This window comes from Vespula pensylvanica, chromosome 2 (genome assembly GCF_014466175.1).
Source record: "Vespula pensylvanica isolate Volc-1 chromosome 2, ASM1446617v1, whole genome shotgun sequence".
In the NCBI taxonomy this organism is placed as follows: domain Eukaryota; kingdom Metazoa; phylum Arthropoda; class Insecta; order Hymenoptera; family Vespidae; genus Vespula; species Vespula pensylvanica.
The window spans coordinates 13,596,147-13,617,806 of NC_057686.1; the positions used below are offsets into that span (position 1 = coordinate 13,596,147).

Below are 21,660 nucleotides of genomic sequence, written 5' to 3' on the forward strand. Positions count from 1 at the left end.
GATCCTTTCTCTTTTCTTTCTCTTTCTCTGTCTGTCTCTCTATTACTCTATACGCACTAGTCTAACTTAATTTAACTTATTTCAACTTCCATTTAATCTCACGCAAAATAACTCATGGATTTTCGTAATGTAATTATGAAAATGGATTCGATGACTCTGATTTGAAGAAAATAGTAAAAAGGAAAAGAAAAAGAAAACAAGTTTTTGAGAAAAGGTAAGTAAAATAATACTAAGTCTACTCGCTAAGAGGTACTGTCACATTTTCTTCTTTCTATGCAAATGCATCATCATCTACTGCTCGTCTTTCTTCTCCTCATTATATAATCCGTTGTAGTAAAGACGCTCGCGTTAAACGCAGATCTTTTCAGCGATATAATGTCCCGAAATATTTCCAAAGTTTCGTTTAGATTAATCATTAATCTTAGCTATTTCAGACCGAGGAATTTTAGCAGTTCGATCTACGTTTACGACGGCGATTACATTTTATTGGCGTAAAACTCGTACGACGAGGTAAGTACAGAGATCTTAATTATATTATAAACGTATGCAAAAATAAATTAACGAAAGAACACAAGAGAGAATAGAATAAAAATATGAATATTATTTCAACTAATATGATATAAAATGAAATGTTAAAACATAGATGATATGGAAATGTAAAGGAGATATAGCCGGAACTCGCAAAAACCAAAACGGAAAACTGACGTCTGACACGAAGAAATATTAAACACGCTATTTTGTTAAATGAAATTAAACATATATAGGAAGTCCGATTGAAAGGAACAAAGAAAGAAATACATAGTCCGTTGATTCCAAAAAGTATGCACGAAAAAATTCACTTGCTTCTTTCTTTCCTTCCGTCTTTTTCCATGAATAGAAAAAAGAAAAAATTTTACATAAGGCTTTATATATAAATATGTATACATATATATATATATATATTTTTTATATAAATATAAAAAGAAGAAATAACAAGATCGTCATTATGAAATAGGAGGAAAGTATAATGGATAAAAATTTCTTCTGTGACAGCACCTTAAACCTACCCATTCGAATGAATATCTTTCTTTAAAAATAACAACGAGTCAGCGCGTCGGGCTTCTTCCCTCTCTATGTACGTATCTACCAAAGCATTGTTAGCTTGCACTCGCTCTCCCGGAAAGAATAGCAAAAAAGCTCCGCGTTCTCTCATGTTCCTCTCTTTCCTTTCCTCTCCTCTCTTCTTCTCTCTTTTTTTGTTTATAGAACCAGTAGTAGTACGTTTGTCTTCCCGGATCATTCCCCTTGGAAACGTAATTAGTGCTCCGTACGTTCTCACTCGATTTCCGTTTCTGTTTCTGGTATTAATATTCCAACTATACTCGAAATCTCAGATCCCACTGCTTCGTCATTTACGTATAAAACTCATTAGAAAGTTTCAAATTCATCGATCGTATAATTTCGAGTTTAGGGTGTTCGACGTTACTGATATATATGCATCAACGACGATCGAAATTCACTTGGATAACTTCCAAGGATAGTCTCGTAGTTTGAATTCAATCAACGGACGACATTTTTGATATCTGAAACTTTCCGTTCGTCCTTCTTCTAAAGAAGGGTCTTCGTCAAGACAAGGAAAAGAAATAAGAAAGAACAAAAAAAAAAAAAGATAGGTCGAGATTATAAGGTTTCCAGAATCTGCATTTCGTTTCGTGGTCGTCTTCGTCTTGGTCTTCGTCGTCGTCGTCGAAGAACCTTGGCTCCGTTAACGTTCGACGAATTAGCTCCTTCGCGCGATGAATAACTCGATAAATATTTAAAGGCTCTTTTATTAGACTCTTCTTCCCGGAATATCTTTTAAACAGCTTCCCTTTAAAACGCTACGGAAGAAGACGTTATTTCATCGTCGCGAAAGGAATCGTAATCTCAATTCATTTAACCGAAAAGACATTCTCTCACGACGTCTCGTCGGCATATTAAAACGCGACCTACTTAACTCGCAGTTCGTGGACTCGAGTCTCGAGATATCTTTCCTGCAAATTTGAGTTTGAAGTGCGAACAAACAAGGACGACGAGCCGGAGAGAGCGTCGAGAAAAGGTACCTCCTCCTTCTTGGTACTACGCGGTGCTGTAATAATTCATTAGTGCTCGTGAGAAAAACAATGGACGGGAGAAGTGCCAGTGAGAGCAAAAAAAGAAAGGGAGAAAAAGAGAGATAAGAAAAAAGAAAGGGTGCGAAGAAAGGAACATAGAAGGATATAGACGGTGAGTCCTACGATATCACTCGCATGATAATGTCAGAACACGCATACATTACTCGAGGAAAAGACCGTACCCAAGACTAATTTAACGCCGCACTCTTTTCTTGTCCCTTGAAACTCCGATGAGCCTGTTGGTTGACTGCGAAAATCCAACGGGAGAAAGATGAAACGAGAGAGAGAAGGAAATAGAGACGGAGAAGGGGAGAAAGAGAGAGAGACAGAGAGAAGAGATAGAGAGACCAGTGGGTAAGGGCAGTACCACAGGACTAGAGGGATTAAGGATAATCCTATTAGACTTAAATTAATCCCACAGGAACTGCATTTCACCTGGCGAAATATTACTTTATGCCGTTATTACTGTACCCGTAGGTGTATGCTTACGCTATTTATTGTCTTTCTCTTTACCTTTTGTACGTATCTGCATATATATATATATATATATATATATATATATATATATATATGTATGTATGTATGTATGTATGTATGTGTGTATGTATATATACACATATATTATTTATCTTAATGGTTCAAGAATGTTTAATACGCTCGTTCATTCGTAATATCCATTATATAAAAAACTTGCCGGCGTGATCGATAATTCTGATCTTGTATTACTATCCTATTTTACAAATATTGGACTCGTCGTTCAAGAGGCTCTTACCGTTTTAAACTTCGATATCATTGAATTTATTCTTTTTTCGATGTACATTAAATCTGTCCCAGACGATGAAGGAAAATAAACGAAAAAAGTTCAGATATCGTAGATTTATAAAGGACGCTGACCGTAGCTCTATTCGCAAACTTACTTTTATCAATAAAAACATTTCGACTTCTCTTATCTCAAACTTTTTTTCGTCTCTTATTCGTGTTATATTATGAAGGATCGAACACGTTTACGTGATAACGGAAGATATCTTTCGATCTTTTCACAATATTATTCATTCTTCTCCCGATCAATGAAAACATGTGTTAGAAAACTTTTCCCATCGTGAATATTTTTCTCGCAATAATACGAAAGAATATCGATGCCGAGTGCAAAGAGGAGCACTTTCTCCCAGTAGCCCTTCTTCAAGAAATAATGAAAAAAGAACGTTAGAAGGAAGAGTACGAAGGGAAGTCAAAAGAAAAAAAAGAGAAGAAAAGAAAGGAAAAGATCGACAAAGTAACATTGGCCGCACGTGAAAGCTGGAAAAGTGACGCACTTACCCTTAAGTGATTGATGTTCGTGACGTCGAGCAAGGAATAAAAGGGCGAAAGTAGATGAGTTTTTAACGTGCAAACGAAGTATAAGATGATCGGGACTTGTTATCGATATAACGAGAATATATGGGAAAGAATTAATATGATTTATGAAAGAATTATCGTTATCAAAAATTCAACTTCTTTTGCATAGCTTTCAAAACGAAATGATTAATAATCGTTCGAGATTTTACCTCTTTCTCAACGATATAAATTTTACCATTCTTCTTTTTCTTCTTATTCTTCTTCTTCTTCTTCTTCTTTGTCTTGTTCTTTTTTGTTCTTCTTCTTATAAAACTATTGCTACCGTTATTATTATTGCGGAGTTTTAATACTATTATAAAAAGAAGATTACCTGCCATTATAGACATTCGACGATCCATACAAAATTTTAATACATCCCTCTTATGTTTCTAATTGGAACATTTGGATAACGTTGGCATTTCGCCTATATACAAACATACGTTTCTAACGTTCATCGTTCGGTACACGAAATGCACGTAGATATGTAGCGATAAAGTTCCGAATAATACGCCAGCTAGGAGGATTTCATGGGCAATTACAGCGAATGACAGAAATATTGCTGTTTGCTGGTCGAAAGTTTGTCACCGTCTATGTAGTGATAAACAGGAAAGCATACGATTCGAATGCACATATTCGTGAAACTCGTTTTCGTCCAAACGTAGAGGAAAACATTTTGCAAATACTGTTATCGTACGAAAAATCGCGAATGAAAAATGTGCACTTACGAATGAATTTACTCACTTACGAGAATTCTCCACGTCACTTAATTACGAAGAAATCGATGTTTACACGTTTACTTTTCAAATATTTGTCACATCGTAATTCAACGGGGAATGTTTTATTTTAATTATCAATAAACGTACGAAGGACATACGTAAGTACACGTACACGCGTATGTGTATACATGTATCTATATATAAAAGAAAAACAACGAGAGAAAAAAGGAACGGAAATATTTATAGTGAAACAGTGAAGTTTAATTTCTACAAATAATTGATACGGAAAACCTCTCAATGCGATTCTAATATCGTTTCTACCCGTTCCTATATCTATCTATATTCTAAAAGTACGACTACGTACTGTTAGAATTTATAAAGTAAATGAATGATCGCACGGATAAGAAAAAAGAAAATATAGAAATAGAAAAGCGATACCTATCTTCGACATTTCAAACAAATAATAAAACTTCGTTCTCTCTGCTATCTTCCATATCGTGTATCATGAATGTCTCGACATGGAGAAACACGTTACCGAATCCATCTATCTATATATGCACATAACGTCAAAGCATTCATAGCGAAACATTAGAGTATTCATATTACGTGTACATTTAAATACCGCATCGATAGAATATCCTATATGAAAGAATTTTACGATCACGGAGGTATTACTGTTTTCATATCAGATATTTTAAATATGTTAATATACAATATGTTCTATCCTAGATATTTCTTTTATGGATTCGTTTGTACAACGATATAAGTTACGTTCTACGAAACGGCATAATTTCGTACGAGTAACTGACTCTTTCGAAAATCGAGCTAACGTTCACGACTTATCGTTTGAATTAGCTAAAATACTTTACCAGGCACATTCAGCAAACAAGTGAAGCTTATATTTGCTATACGCTTGAACGTAGAGTTGACACGTAGGGTAGAACGTATAGTTTCGAAAGGGAAGCTATTGTAAGGAAGTGATGCGTTCCGTTTGCATGGCCATTAGAAGCTATCTTCGTTTACGATCTAGTATATATCTCGTGCGTGTAATGTGTACTTACTTATGCGTGTTTGTTGAGAATGCGGCTCGTCGTAACCCTCTGGTTTATCGGGCTCTGAAAATACGAAAACGTTTATTGGATCTCGTAATTGCGCTTGGCGGCAAGCTCTCGTTGGATTAAAATATTTAAGACGGTTTCGACGATGTTAGAATCTATGATTTTCTAAAGTAAAACGATACGACAAAATCAAGAGAGAACGAATTTATAAGGACGAAATAAAAAAAAAAAAACTTACCTCTAACAGATAATCGAACTGCGTACATAATCTTCGGCTCTGTATTTACTTGACACTCGTATACGCCCGAATCCGTTTTTTTAACATTATCCAACCTGAGGGTCCAAGCGTCACTCCCAGGAGTATGTTGCGGATGGAATCTCGTATCGCTACTGAAGGCCACGGTGCCTGCCGTAAGTATATGAAGGTCCCTGATTCTCATCCAAGATACCTGTAAACAAACACGGAGAAAGGTCAATATAACATGTTTTCAAAACAAACTTATTGATCCGTGAGAATAACATGTAAACTCGACTCTTCTGTTCTCTAATCATACTCTTTCAAAAGTATGAAACAAATAAAGGAATATCTTTTTCAAATTTTTATCCTCTATCGAGTCTCGAATATCTCGCGTTGAAATAAATGTTAGCGAATGAATGAGAAAGAAAAGGGGTTTTGAATGAAACGATGCGAAAAAGAACGTTATCCGATGTGTGTGTGTGAATATGGTTAGTAAACAGTACCGTAGGCTTATCGGATTCTCGTATTTTTCGGTACTCGGCCAGGCAAACGTTCGGATATTAGATATCCGGTTATCAGCTGGCAGTCATTTCCGGCCTATATCCAGTTACTATTTTCCCATTGGCCATTCGACGGTGGAACTGTCTCTGATTTCATCGAGGTACCTACGGCTGAGAATAAATGTATCCTCCCGATGATTTGCTGCAGCAACCGAATATCGAGAGAACTTATCAAGCCCTGCGACGATCCGAGGTGCAGCCAGAAAAATGGAAAAAGCTAAATCACGAAAAAGCCGCCGTCTCTTCCTCTGCCTCCACCTCCACCTCTATTACTGGCATCCACCGACGACGGCGCTACGTCGAGTAACGATTTTTAATAATGTTGCGAAAAGCCGTGCGAATGGATCCCGAGAGTCGAACGAACTGTGAGACTGCGAGGAGCAGGAGATCGAGAAAAAGAGAGAGGGGGGGGGGTAGGGGAGAGAGAGAAAGCAATAATCCCCGCAACAAAAAGAGAAGAGAGAACTCACCGACCTAGCACGATCGGATATATACACACGTATATACATATATATGTATACGCTATATACTAAACCAACTCGGATGGAGGAGTCGAAATATATTACGAATATTGAAGCTACCCTTCTGATGAGACTATCGATAGTCCTACCGCTATTTGGTATACATCGTAAAAAGTTTCGAGAGTAAGAAAAATTAAAGATTCATTTAAAAAGCCTCGTGTATATTCGAAAAGGGGGGAGGGAAAAAAGAAGAAGAAAACTCGCGAATTTTCCTCAAGGTCCTTGAACTATCGTTGGCATTTGGTCGAGCGCCAGTGTAACCTAATATACGCCGAATGACCTCAAGATACATAGAATCGGCTTTGGGATCGTAGAAAAGCGGAGAAGAAAGAGGTTAAAGGAGCGAAGCAGTCGGAAGGGAAATACGAGAAAGGTGGAGTCGAAGCTCTCCTTCGTACTCGTGTGCCGGGCAGACTGAACTCCGAAGGGAAAGAGAAAAGAGAAAAGAGAAAAGTGAGAAAGAGAGAAAGAGAGGAGGATACGACGAAGACTTGGGCAAGACGAGGGAGACAAAGGAGGGCAATACGGAGTCGGCATAACCGCTTTCATCTGCTACGTCGGCACAGACCGGAGGAATAAAAATGCGACTCCTTCCAGTCGTTTCGTCGTTTCCATCCCTCCTCTCTCCTCCTACTACAGCAGCACTCTCATAGCACCACCACTACTACTACCATCACCAACACCAATAGCACGGCCATCTTATAAAGTCTCTCGCGAACCGCGTTCCACCAAAATGGCACCTTATACAAGCTCTTCTCTCTCATCCATTCCTTCATCTCTTTCCACGTATTTTCCGTGCGCCCGTGTACACCAAGAAAAATCGAGACCACGTATGGCTCGAGCCAACCCGCGTAAATTAGACGTTCAAGCAGGTTTCGTGCAATTCCTGAACTCGTTCCTTACGCGTGAAAATTCTTTCGACACTGGTCAGACCGCTCGTGATCTTCTTCTTTAGTTCCACGTCTCTTATGTGTGAGTACATGTGTGTGTGTGTGACTGTTACGACTGTTATGTGTGTGTGTTTGTGTTTGAACATCACATCGTCTCCGTACGTTCATTGTGTTCCGGTAAACAAGCTTCCATGCAATATAGAATTTTTCCTCTGCTAGTTCTTATCTCTGTTTGCTCTTTCCCTTGCTCTCCCTCCCTCTCCCTCTCTCTCTCACTCTCTCTCTCTCTTTCTCTCTCTCTTTCTCACAAGTTTCTTTATCTGCGGCTTGAGGAGATACAATTTTGTATAGTTGATTCTCGTGTTCTCTACCATTCCTAATTTCTCAAAATTACTCGTGTCAGTCGTAATATCGCTGCTCTTCTAAATAGCATCAAATGTAATTGCATGTACCTCGACTCTGTCGCATTTATCAGTCTATTCTATGGATGAACCGAATTACTCTCTCTCTCTCTCTCTCTCTCTCTCTCTCTCTCTATTGCGATATCACCCATAATGTTACATAGACAGAACTTCCAACGAACAGAACAGCTTCGCGAGATTCCTTCAACGTTGTTAAAGTCCATCGTTTACTTTCTCCTCTCTGCTCGACGAGCAGGTTTGACAATTCTGGTTTGACAATTCCCAGCACACTTATGCTCTTTCAAGCGTGCCACCGGAAAAGGGCAGGGAGGTTCAACGATGGAAGCAAAATGAATTAAGGGAAGCTGCCTTTTGCTTCCTACAGTGAAAGCCTTAGGAAGTAGAGCAAGAAGAAGAAAGGGGGAAGGAAGGAAGAGAGAGAGAGAGAGAAGAAAGACGAGCTTTGGTCTACTCCAGAGAGAAGACAGAATACACGGGCGTACTATCGAATCAATGTTCTCTCCAGTTTAACTATTTACTCCTCCTTCCAGGAGAATCGCACAATTGACTTGCGGAGACCTTTTTGCTAGAACCTTATGTTCACTTTGCTCCTATCACCGGATAAAATTGTCTTACTCGTCGAGCAGGAATTTCTACCAGAGAAAATCGGTGCAAATGTTGCAGTCTTCACGAACACTGACATCTGAAATAAATCAACCAAGTATACGTGATCTTCCCTTGAGGAAGAAAAACGACATGAAAGAATAAGTAACATTTTCCCGCGATCGTTCTCCGATTCGATCGCTTAGCTTATCTTCGATTCGCGGAATTATATATATATATATATATATGTATATGTTCTCGAACTCTTTCGATTCACAAAGTTCCTCGGTTAAAGCTTTACTATTCCCGTGTAAAGTAGAGCTTCTTCCATTGAATTCGTTCATCGAATCGAACGTTGCACCGTCCGGTTTTTTTAATCCGATTTCATTTATCGGAAAAAGTCGAAACTTCATAGAGGTCACATAAAAATTCTCCTGAACGAAAACAATGTATGACACTGGCCAGGACTCTACGGATTATGAAAACAACCGGTAAAGGGAATCATAAATTTTCGAATTTTTGACATATTGTGAAATAGTTGAAATCAAAATTGTCGATAATTCGATGGAATCTGTCATAAAGATGGAATTTGTAAAAGAATATTATTGCTTCGTTTTGACAATAGAAAAAATATATATATTAATTCCAATAATGAGACGAATTTAATGTCGTTGCTTCGTTGTACAGCGGAAATAATCCTTTTCGAAATAGTATAAAATCAAAATCGATTTCGTATGAAGTACGTAAAAGAAAAAAACACGAGATCTTCAGCAAAGCATTTGGAAACGATCGTGAGACAAAGGTATATATCTAATCTCGCCTCCTAATCAACACTAATTGGTAGGCCAACAACAGCCGGTAGAGCAGCGAGCTTTTATCGATTACCTTTATTGCATTACACATTATCTGCTCGTGACATTAATGCCATTCGATTAACCATATGCTCCTGACTCTGCGCGTAAATTAAAATCGGGCTGGGTCGTTCTTCATTTGCTCGTTTATTCTGCAACGAGCAAATGAGAAATGAAAGGAAAGAATGTTAAAGGTATTATAAAATTAATTCTTCCTTTGGAATTTCGATCAAAGAGATATTCGTCTTTTCATTTATCCGTAGAGTATCGTATCGAATATACATTTTTTTACAAAAAGCTGGAATATCGTTGGAAGATCAAATAATTTTCTATTGTAATAAGAGTTTGATATAAAAAAAAAAGAAAAAAAAAAAAAAACAGAAAAAGAAAAAGAAACGTGGTAGATTTCTAATGAATCATTTATCGCAATTCGCACTCTCCAATCGACACTGACTTCAAATGATTAACAACCACGCAAATCTATTTTATATCGTTATTGGATCTGAGAGTTTACTTAAAACAAGCTACGAGTATGTATTTAGAGAACGTGCTTATTTCTCCGCTAGAAGTATTAGTGACGTACATAAATGCACCGACGTTGCATCACTTACTACCACAATGAAGACATAGCAGTAATACAACGGCAAGCTTACGTCCTAGTAGTACATGCTATCGCTAGTACTTGCTCTTCATTACAACACTTGCTTCTATTTCGAACTATCCTTATCGTTCGTAGTAGTAAACGCTTCGTTATTGAACATCAGTACATATCTACCTGTCTCGATTTCAACGAGGTTTCTATTCTACACGGAAATACGTACCCTACTACTCGCATAAGCATTAAACACATCTTTTTTGCACATCTGATACCTTCACCTACGTAGATCGTAGATAATAATTAATTAGTAAACTGGAATGTATTTTCAATTGATATCAAGCATATCTAGATATTAACGATTGTTTCAATCATAATATACGAACGTCGTATTTTCATTTCCGTGACAATGCTGATAAAATAATCTAGAAACATTTTCTCGTGCTTAATCGGAGCAAATCGGAGCGAAATTTCAACAGCCGTCCTAGCTAAGTGACGACTGGCTCGACAATTTCATAGGGTCAAAGATTCAAAGTTCTGATGGTCGTCGACGAGCCGGGCGAACAAGCGAGTGAGAGAGAGAGAGAGCATTAAAATCGCAGAGAGAGAAAGAGAAAAAGAAAAAAAAAGAGAGAGAAAGAGAGACGTTCCGATTCGGACCTACTATTTTGTAATGTAGGCCAAGAAGTACTCCCACACAGTCTTTGTATTTCGTGCGACCTTTCGCGAGACTTTTGACTGTGCCTACACTCGAGCCGTCCAATTATTTTTCACCATTATCTGTACATTTTTCTCTCGACGTCTTACTCGCTCTACTCCTTATTCGAGTTTGCTTTCCTTACGTTTCTCGAAAGAAGTCAGTCGACCGGACGAAGGGTACGAACGAACGAACAAGTAAGAAATAGAAAAAGAGAGAGAGAAAGAGAAAAAGAGACAGAGAGAGAGAGATTCAAAGACATCGGTTCTTTGTCGCATTTCCTCTCGTCCGACAGGAGAGAATCTTCGACTATAACTGGGCCAAGACGGAGGTCGATTTGGCACATCGACGGTCGCAAGAGACGTAATATCGATAATCGATCCGCGATTTACGATCGAGGATTATGCCCTCGTTGCTGTCCAAGATCCAGAGAGAAATATTTAGAGAAATATCCGAGTCTCGCGTTTATTATGAAACGTCGAGACCTCCGAGACGTCATATCGTTTCGTAAGTTAATGACAACTAGATACCGAGTTCCCGAATTCCCTCGACTCTCTTAGCGATATCGGCGAACTCTTAAAACGTCCTTTCCTTTCCTGAGCCATTCACGAGTAATGTTTCTTAAATCGAAACAAACGAGAAAGATGATACGTGCAACGAATTATCGACTATCCTTTATACGGGAGACGCCTTTCTAAAGTCGACGCTATGAGATAATCGTATCACGTACCCGGAGACATCTTCGTCGGGCCGATGAAAACGTTTCAATTGATGACCTTCGAATTCTTTACGGTGCTAAGAGGATCTCTCATGGAATGTCAAGAAAGGAGAATCGTCTTTTCTCTGATAATGGACGAATTATTCTCGACATTGATGCAATTAAAATGACATCATACCGAATCTCGAATCTCGCAGCGATCCTAAACCATTTTTCCAAGTTATCGCGATGTTCTTTATTTGGGAAAAAAAAAGAAAGAGAGAAAGAGAAAGAGAAAGAGAGAGAGAGAGAGAGAAACGGGCATAAAACTAACTAAAAAGAAAGAAAAGCAACGAAACAAATGCATGGAACTTTTTCGATGTCTTTCGCAAAGAAGGAAATCCGAAACAGCTCTGTCTTTTCTACCTTTGGAATGCGAACGATCACGAGTAAGGAGAAGCCAAGCAAAGAGTGGCGTCTGTGCTTCGGTTACATGCGTTGGAGCTTTCTTTTTACAAGCGTAAGAGAAACAGGATGATAGAGGTGCGAGAAGATGAAAGAGAAAGGACGAGTGAGACGATGAGGAGACGTCGTAAAAAAAGGAAAAGATTTAGAGAAAGGAGAAGGGAGAGAAAGAGAAAGATAGAGAGAGAGCGATAGAGAGAGAGAAAGAGAAAAAGATAGAAAGATAGAAAGAGAGAGAGAGAGAGAGAGAGAGAGAGAGAGAGAGAGAGAGAGAGAGAGAGAAAGAGAAATACTAGATGGCTGGTAGAAACGAGCTCCGAGCAGTTTCTTAACAAACTAACTTCGTTAGGACATCAAAGGTATCTTTTCGTTCGTACGTCGAAGAAGGGATTAAGGTAGACCGAGGGACGAGATCAAAATAAAATGGAAAGTTGTCCCGAGCAAACCATGCGAACGCGCACCAACGAAAGATGGAAAAAAGAAATATAAAAAAAAAAAAACATAGCAACGAGAGGTTGAAGGAGTAAAGAGAGGAGGATGCAATGCAATGGTTCCCAGAAAAGAGTGCGAGGCGAGGAAAGTAATTCGGGAAAAGTAGAGAACGTGGGACGAAGAGGAAAGAAAGATAATTATATCAAGAGAATTCCGAGAAATTCCTGAGAATTTCTATAGTATAACGTGACCTTGAATCTCCGAAGTAGAAGTAGAAAATGATTGTGCGAAGGAAAAGATAAACGTGAAAGTTGAAATACATAAATCTAATATTTTGTTATACCTACGCATTGTAGAGGAATAAGATGCATTGAAAAGAAAGAGAGAAAAGGAGAAAGAAAGAGTGAGAGAGAAAATGAGCGAGATAATCTTCGTGATATCGTACAAAAGGTGCCTCGTGATTTAGTGGATGAACGACGATAGTAGTGTGAGGGTCATATCTCGAGATGGGCGAAGAGGAAAACGCAGCAGGGTGTGTACGGTCGTCGGGTGAAGGGTTAAAATGGCGGACACGAGGAACGTGCACTCGACTTCGGAAAATCCGTCTTGCATACCGATGAGTTCACTTTCCAAGCGACATCAACGGCTCCTCTCTCTCTCTCTTTCTCTCTCTCTCTCTCTCTCTCTCTCTCTCTTTTTTCTCTCTATTATTTTCCTTTCTTCGCTCTGCCCACAATTACACTTTATGTACGCGTATATATCGGTCAAAATGTCGAACGAACAGATACATATAATCGTTTGCGACGAAAGCGTCCTCGTACACGCCGAGTTCAACTATTTATCGAAAGAGAATCATAAGGAGTGACGAACTTGGAATTTTTCCAACGAACGATCACGCACGATCTCGACGTTACGCTTCCTCCATCTCATTCGTTTCCTTTACGTTTCCTCCAGCTAATAATATTCCGAGAAAAAATTCACGATGTCGGCTCGCACATTATCTTTCTTCTATAATTTTCTTCTTCTCCTTCTTCTTTAGCTTTCTATTTCTCTTTCTCTCTCTCTCTCTCTCTCTCTCTCTCTCTCTCTCTCTCTCTCTCTCTCTCTCTCTTTCTCTCTACCTATGTAAAAATGATCGATGAGTCGTTAAAGGGACGAATTTAAATCGCCTTTGGGGTTTTCGTTCTTCGCTTCCTCGATAATATTTCTCTCCTAGCTCCTGCAATTTCGAACTCGCTGCAGTGCCAGAAGCAAAAGCCAGCAGTACCGCCGGTACTCGCGTCGCGTGCAACAAACGATGCCTCGTAATAATTCCGTTTCAACAACGAGGACAACGTTTTTCGTGCCTCGACGATATCACTAGTAATGTTTCCCAACGCGACGGTCATACCCCTAATATTAACTTCAAACCTATGGTAGGGCTAAGTCATACGAAAAAAAAAATAAATAAAAAGAAAATACTATAAAATGATTTGCATCAGTGGTAACAAACCAACGTTTGTAATTTTTATTTCATACACGCTACCAGCGTCGCTTTAACTGCCCTCTCATACGCATTTCTCCGTTTAAAATAAATCATACGTGTTCCACGTTTTCTATGACGAGCGCTCCAAGTCATATTTGGAAAAGAGAAAGAGAGAGAAAGAGAGAGAGAGAGAGAGAGAGAGAGAGAGAGAGACAGAGAGAATATTAAATAATAAGAAAAGTAAAGACATGATGTGCGATAAAAAAGGAAGACAAGAATATTATACTTGTATTACCGGTTGCCAGAAACATAGTAATTTCGAAAAAGCCGATTAATTATTGTCATCAAACAACGTCTTAGGGAAGCAACCGCTTATGTACGTTCGTCTAAAATTGAAGCCGTGTAAACGGCATGTCGAACACGCGTGCGAGCGAGCGAGTAAGCGAGCTTCTTGTTTGGTACGTGAAATTTTGAAAGGGAACGTAAATTCTCGAGATCCCTCAGACACCGTCATCGTTCTCTCAGCGCAACACGACTAACGTCGAAAATGCGAGCCTGCAGGAAACAGCATAACAAATACTATTTGTCACGATTATCCTGCTATTTGCTTCGGCGTCGTAACAAACGAATGCTCCCACCTAAAGCGACGTTTATTTGTGCGAACAAGAATGCCAAATTATCGCGACGTACAGTACGTTTTGCCGCAAGTATCATTATCCCTATGATAACACGGTCAATTAGAAAAAAGAAAAGAACTGTGCCTCGATGACGTCTTGAAAATCTCTTTTCAGACGTAAAATTTCCTAAAAAAGAAAAGAAAAGAGAAGAAAAGAAAAGAAACAGAGAAGGAGAGCGCCGCGAATACGCAATACCGATGAAAAATCGTCGGGAGCACAACGTCGAAATGATTCGCATAATAAAACGGGCCAAGTATTCTACTGGCAAATCCCGGCCAAGCATTTCCTCGCGCGGTTCAAAGACCGAGAAGTGCAAGTTGGGGGGGGGGGGGGAGAGAGAGACAGAGAACTCGGCAGGTTTTCTTAAGAAGGATAAAGGCACTTAGACCACTAGGAGTTATGAAACCGATCCAGATCCCATCTCTTGTATGCTAGCGTATTATAATTAAAGCGGATTATCTAATAATTTTCGAGAGAGATGAATGCCAGGATCATCCGATGAACGTAGAGCGTAAGAGCACTAGCTCGTTTTATCTCTTTCTCTTTCTCTCTCACACCCTTCTTCACGGTTCGTTATCAGACGGTCTCTCTACGAGAAGAGTTTATCCCGGATATTCTTCTTTAATTTCTTAATCCGTCCACCTGCTTTCGTTAAAACTCAATATCCCAAGCGTAGTCAAAGACGACGCAGACAGTGAACTCTCGCATTACGATTTACGAATAGCATATAGCACGAAGCCACTGAGCGATACCGTCCGCTTTAATATGAGGTATTAAAGGGAACGATTTGTGCGATGAAGAGGAAGAGAACGACTATCGCTTCGAGACACGAATCGGAAAGCATTGCCGTGCACGCAACGGGATTGAAATCTATGATTTTACGAGAAAGAGAAAGACGCTTACGTATCCATTACAGGTATAATATATATATTTATGTTTGCCCATATGTACTTTCCTAGACGTAATACGCATATAAATATACACGTATATCGAGCTTATGGCAATCGCTATGCCGGTGTATTTCGAGTGCGGCAGGAACTACGATTCTTCCTAAGAACCGAGAACGTTGCTTTGACGAAAAAGGCACGTGTTAAATTTCAAAGGGAAACTCATTTGGAAGTTCAATGCCGGGCAAACGAGCCTTGGGAAAAGTATTTTCATACTGAATATACCAAGCCGTAGAAGGGAAATGGTCTAGCGCTCACCGTTATACCAATCTAAACCATCGACGATGGGCTAACTAGCACTCTTTGAAACGAGAACCACGGCTCTTGCAGTAGGTATTTCAAAAGCACCTGCTCTCGACGGCTCGAAGAAAGGAGTACGAAAAGCTGATACCAAGACCAAGTGGGAAAGGTACGGTTCGACCGCTACCATCCTGATACAAACCACGGACAAAATCGATTTCCCTTAGTTCACTTAGGATCGAATCGGAAGCTTTTCCGGAATTTCCCGTGGCAAATATACCGCGTCGATCGAACGCCCGACTCTTTTAAACCGTTCCACGGTGAGTCCCCTTTAAAGGGACACTCCTAACTTCATTAAAATAGATCCAACTAAACGAAAGGATTATCGACCGTCCGTTATCTCGAAATAATCGAAGATTTCACTGATATCAACATCTTACCCCGATGTTATAGACTCTAACAACTAACGTACGTATCGTCCACTTGGCTTTCCTAACAAAATCGGTTATAACCATTACCTCCACTACCGCATTGAAATTCCTTTTGGCGACTCGGTCACGAATCCACGATTCCCCGCAAGCACACGAAATCCGGTGGTTTGGACGAGGCACAGAAAAAAACACCAAGTTGAGAAAATAGGAGAAGAAGGAGGTCAAAAGGAAGGAAAGAGAAATAGAAAGAGAAGGGAGGAACGCGAGAAGAAAGAAGAGCGAAGGAAAGCAGGCGAGATGGTTGAAAGGCGTGTCGGAGAAATTTATTTCACTTTCCCCGAGTCCCTCGTTTTTTATTCACCCTGGGAAATCCAGGATCATTTGAAATCAAGCCACGGCCCATCCAACCTCTCCCCCTCCCCGCAACTCTTTCTCTCTCTCTTTTCTCCTTCGTATATCGCCAAGGAAGAAATCGCGGTAGTGGACAACTCCACCCTCGCAAGTCTCGCTTCCATTGCCTTCACCGTCTCTCTCTCTCTCTCTCTCTCTTTCTCTCGCTCTCGCTTTCCCTCCCTCTCTCGCTGTCGCTCTCTTTCGCTCTTTCTCCCCCACCACTCTCGGTGCCTCTATCCTTGTTCTATAGCAGGACGCTACACCGAGACGACTCCAATGGCGCTGATCGAGTTTTCATCCCCCAGGCTTCCTACTTCCGCCAAGAGAATCACCACCGCCAGCATTGCCGCCATCCTTCCAGTTAACCGACCACCCTCGTCCTGATTCCTATTCGAGCCACACCGGCTTCGTTTATAACTTCGTTCCTTTTCGAACGATCGCTACGTCCTACCCCTCTTCTTCCGACCGTGCCAAGCCCGACCACTACCACCACCATCGACGGCACAACTTAGCTACTCTCCTTCCTCATACTTCTCTTACTCCTTCTATTCCTTAAGCTCTCGTATGCGAACTAATAAACTACCGCCTCTCAGTTTCATCCTCCTTACTCGTTTCGGGCCCTCGCTCGCTGTTTTCTTTCGACTGTGGCGCTCTCAAGGATCGCAAGAAACGATCGTTGGAAGGATTCTACCCTGCCGGCGACAAACGACATTCGCTTGGGACTCCTTGCGCATGCGACCGTCCTCGAGAGGATCGAGAAATTACCATAACGACATACATATATGGAAGAGAACCGTTAGAAAGCGCGTACCGGCGGATCCTTTTACTGCTTGGAATTGAGAATTTCGTGTGACCTTGAAAGGTCCAAGCTGATACCCCAGCATTGGCATTACCTCCACACCACCGCCATAGCGACGACTGATATACGCGACGAGGTTTATGGTGCGACTTTCGAATGGTAACCGGCAAGCCTATAAATCGTTCCAGCTTCCTTCTTCGTTTTAATGCCAACCCGTGCCTTTACTCTAGCGGGATTTTCGTGTTTTACTGCTCCGTTTTTCGAGAGCTCTTCGCCGCACGCTAACGCGATATTAAAAGCGCACTCACGCTTGGATTACTTCTCTTTTTTCCAACGGAATATATATATATAGAGAGAGAAATCCCGAAAAATTACTTCGTTAATTGAAGTCAAAAGGTTCGCCAATAAAACGAAAAGAAAACGAAATACACAATATGTATATATACGTATACGTAGATATACATATGTATTAAATGGTTGTACTATAGCCGACTGCAATAGTATCGTTATAGCATTCTTTTTGTACGTTTGTTCGATACGTTTGACTTTTATCGTCAGGCTTTTATTTTTAACAGACAAGGGGGACACCAGCTCTGTAAAGCTTTTGTTGTAAAGCTCCCAAACAATCTCGGGAATGAAATGCTTGGCCGCCCAGTGATATCGATTCGCCGTCTGTCGCGTAAACTTTGGCACCGTTACAAAACAGTTTACATAAATGCCGAAAGGTTGCAATAATTTCGAATGGCGAAAACTTTCGGTCGTACGTGACCGGATGCGAAGGCATCGCGCCAACTGACAATTACAAATTCCTTCGAACTACCGGATTACGGATCACGAAAGCTCTCAAAAGCGTGTTTCGTTAGAACAGAAAAGTGGGGATCGAAAATCAATAAGACTCTCTCTCTCTCTCTCTCTCTCTCTCTCTCTCTCTCTCTCTCTCTCTCTCTCTCTCTACTTCTCTCTTCTTTTTTCTTCTCTTCTCTTTTCTTCTCTTCTCTTCGCTTCCCTTCTCCTCTCGTCTCTCAAACCCATTCCGATATTTCCGTCGATCGACCAGATTACAGGAGGCGAAGCATTATCGCGATTGAAAAGATCACGATCGACGAGCGATATTCTTACGAATCTCTTTTCCTCCTCTCTTTATTTGCACCCCTATCGTCGTAAAATATGACCGCGCTATGAAACCGCAGCTTTCTCATTTCCTTCCAACTTCTTTTTCATACTTTTTCCACTATACTGTAGAAACATTCGTAGTGAGATCTACTCTTCGTCGGAAATACGACTCGAATTGTTCGTAAAGCTTTTCTTCGAGACATCGGACCAAATCGCATTCATCGGATCGCAAGATACATCGCGTACAACAACGTGTTTACTTATATTTCTATCGATATCGTATAACATCAAGTAACTCGGTCAGCGTTTCGAGTTCGTTTACCGTAATCCAATCGAACATATCCAAATCGTGATTGGGAAACGTATCTTTCATCTTCAAAGCCGAACGCAAATTTCGCACGGTTTTTCAAATGCTCGAGCGTCTGTTAAAAAAAAAAAAAAAAAGAAAAGCAATCCGATAGAATCGGTCGGTACCGATAACAACGTTTTCAAGAAAAATTCCGCTTGGAAAGCCTTCAAACGAATCGATATCCAAAGCCTTCTTTCCGACGTCCTGATTATCCGAGCAAACTCCGTTATCTCGATCCTCGCGACGACTTCACCTGCCCTCGGGAGACGAACCAAAATCGTTCGACTGGAAAGCCGGGTACGGCAGACTGCCAATTTCTTCATCAACCGAGCCACTGTTGCTCCGAATTGCCGCGATCTCCGACATCGGCCGACATTAATTCTCCTCCTTTACGTTCTACGCCAGATCGATCGTTGGAAACAGACCGAGAGATTCTCATGATCTATCGCGAGGAATAAAAGCGAAAGGAAGACGAAGCGAAACGAAGATATCACCTTATCTTGACGTTTTCTCGAAGCGATCTCGAAGAAACTTCCTTGTCAGTCGAGAGAGACGCAAAAAGAAGCCAACGAGGAGTAGAAGAAGAAGAAGAAGAAGAAGAAGAAGAAGAAGAAGAAGAAGAAGAAGAAGAAGAGGAAGATGGCGCGTCTCCGACGTGCTCCCGAGGACGAGCATCGTGTCTCGAACTTCCGTTTCGGAACTTTCCAGATTACGATAGTAGGAGTTTCCTATGCTCGCTGTTTATTAGCTGCGAAATTCGAGGGTGAACGCTCGGGCCAACTCCATTCCCAACCCTTCCTACCCATCCACTATCCTCTATAACCTATTTCAACCAAGAACCATTTCCCACGACGCAACTCAGACGATATTATCCTCGACTCTAGGAGGCGTTCGACGAATACCAAAGTCGTGTTCGCGGAACTATATTCGAAAGATTAGAAGCGAACCGATGCGAATAGACGACGGACTACGCGCTGCCAGGCATGCTACAGTCTGCTTTCGTTTCACCTTCCTTCACCAGCGTGTGCCTTCATCCCTTCTGCCACGAAACTGGCACACAATCGCATGCAGATGAACGCGGTCATGGAACTCCTATCCTCCGAGTTGTACTTTCCATCCACGAACTCTACTCGCATTGTCATGATGATGGGCACGAGAGCGGAACAGACTCGCAGTGCAAGCGCAAACGTATGTACATACACATAGCTAGCTATACGTATAGCTATACAAACATATCAAAGCATTCTTCAACTATGTTGCGTGGGACTGCGTTGCCTCTTTCTGTTTCTTTTTCCCATTACATCGAGATTACTGTTTCGAATATTTGAGTCTTCCGACATGAACGTCCCGAACGAAAAATAAATATCAAAAGTGGTGAGAAAAATCGTACGCGAGAAAGGAATCCCCCTCTTTCTTCTCGTTCGAATTGTAAAAGAGATAACAGCTATATCTTTCTCAGCATCCAACGTAGATAGGAGCCACGTAACCCCAAAGGAATCCATCTCGGATTTCATTCGTTTTATGCGCACCGTCGAAACCATAAAAGTTTACTTCGAAGTACCTTTTTATTGAGCGAAAATGGTGAGTTACACTCCGACCGCGTGTACGTCAGACTGCTAGATTTAGCCGTACATCGAAGAATGTCGCTAAAAATCTTTTATTTTTAAAATACCATCGGGAATTGTCATACTTCTTTCCTACCTAACTCGTGCAAGCACGAACACGTGTTTTACAACTTTCATTACCGGAGATATATACTTTGCGTATTAAATTCTATCGAAATAACACAAACTAACTATTATTTATTATTATATTCTTTCACGTTCGGATAAACGATCAAAGACTTTCAGGCGGATTTGACTTCGTTCGACGTCGTAGTTTTTTAACTGAACGTTCATTTATGCACTTGGATCACAGCAATCGGAAGATACATACGTAAGTACATACATATATATATATATATCTACATAGGAAGCAATAATCTTTTGTAGGGTGGACTAACGATAGGTAATCAGCGTAACGTCCAGGATGTTGTTAGGTGAAATACAGAGACGAGTCGGACCGACCGTATATTCTCGTCTCCCCCAACATCGACGCCTTTGAACGCGCCCTTTTTGCTCGAAAGCACAACCCCGTGGGTGGCTTATCGTCGAAAGATAGACGAACGTCATACAGTCGGATTATCCGGATTTCAACGGTTCGAGATTGATCCTTCGTGGCCATTCGAGAAACGACGGCTCGGCAATTTCACGAATTTGCGGGAGCTCTCCCGTCGGGCTCGCTCGGCGCAAACACGTCTCTTCAAAACATAGAAATTTCTTCGATCGACCGAAGCGAAACGTGTAAGAATTTCCAGAGACCGATTTCTAAAAGAGGACGCTTTCGAAGAACGATCCGAACTTATCTCATTGCACTCCTCGATTCTTCCATATTTATCGAAAGAAACACGTCACAATCGGGTTAGTCTCGCGTTATCTCAGCCTTCCCAATCCTTTCGTTTCTTATCCAGCATCCAAAAATCGTCAGATTCCAAAGGAGTCTTACTCTTCGTTGGATCATGGGCACACGTTGCGGAATAAGGGGAACTCGTCCGACGAAAATAGACTGACGTTAAAACGAGAAAACTAAGTAAGAATATTAATAAAAATATATTTCGATCGAGATATCGTTGGAAACAATCAAACCAGATATACCTCTATCGAAATATCTACGTATATAGAGTGAATCACGCAACCTGTTACGAGTTGATATCTCATTAATAGGCTCAGATATTAGTTGCATGTGAAACTTAAATTATACTTGTTTAATCCAATTTCCAGATCGCTTTAATTTACTCGTTTGTAATAATTTGTCACTACAATATCCAGATATATAACGGATTACTCTATATGCATTGATGATTTATCAAAAAGATATCGAAAAGGTAAGTTCCAAAGATATCAGAGAAAATGAATCACGAGCGAATCACGAGAGAGAGAGAGAGAGAGAGAGAGAGAGAGAGAGAGAGAGAGAGAGA

At 40.6% G+C, this 21,660-nt stretch overlaps 1 protein-coding gene across 12 annotated transcripts in view; it reads right to left on the reverse strand.

The window, feature by feature from the left end:
• Positions 1–21,660, reverse strand: part of LOC122627088 (zwei Ig domain protein zig-8-like) — a 60,889-nt gene that overhangs the window by 14,888 nt on the left and 24,341 nt on the right. For all 12 annotated transcript variants that reach the window (XR_006326786.1, XR_006326785.1, XR_006326784.1 and 9 more), the window contains 2 exons: positions 5,519–5,729; positions 5,284–5,337 (listed from right to left, as the gene is read on the reverse strand). Coding sequence is in view for 9 of the 12 variants with exons in the window: in XM_043807880.1 (XP_043663815.1) it covers positions 5,284–5,337; positions 5,519–5,729 (265 nt within the window). In the remaining 3 variants the exon portion in view is untranslated. The remainder of the gene's footprint in view (positions 1–5,283; positions 5,338–5,518; positions 5,730–21,660) is intronic.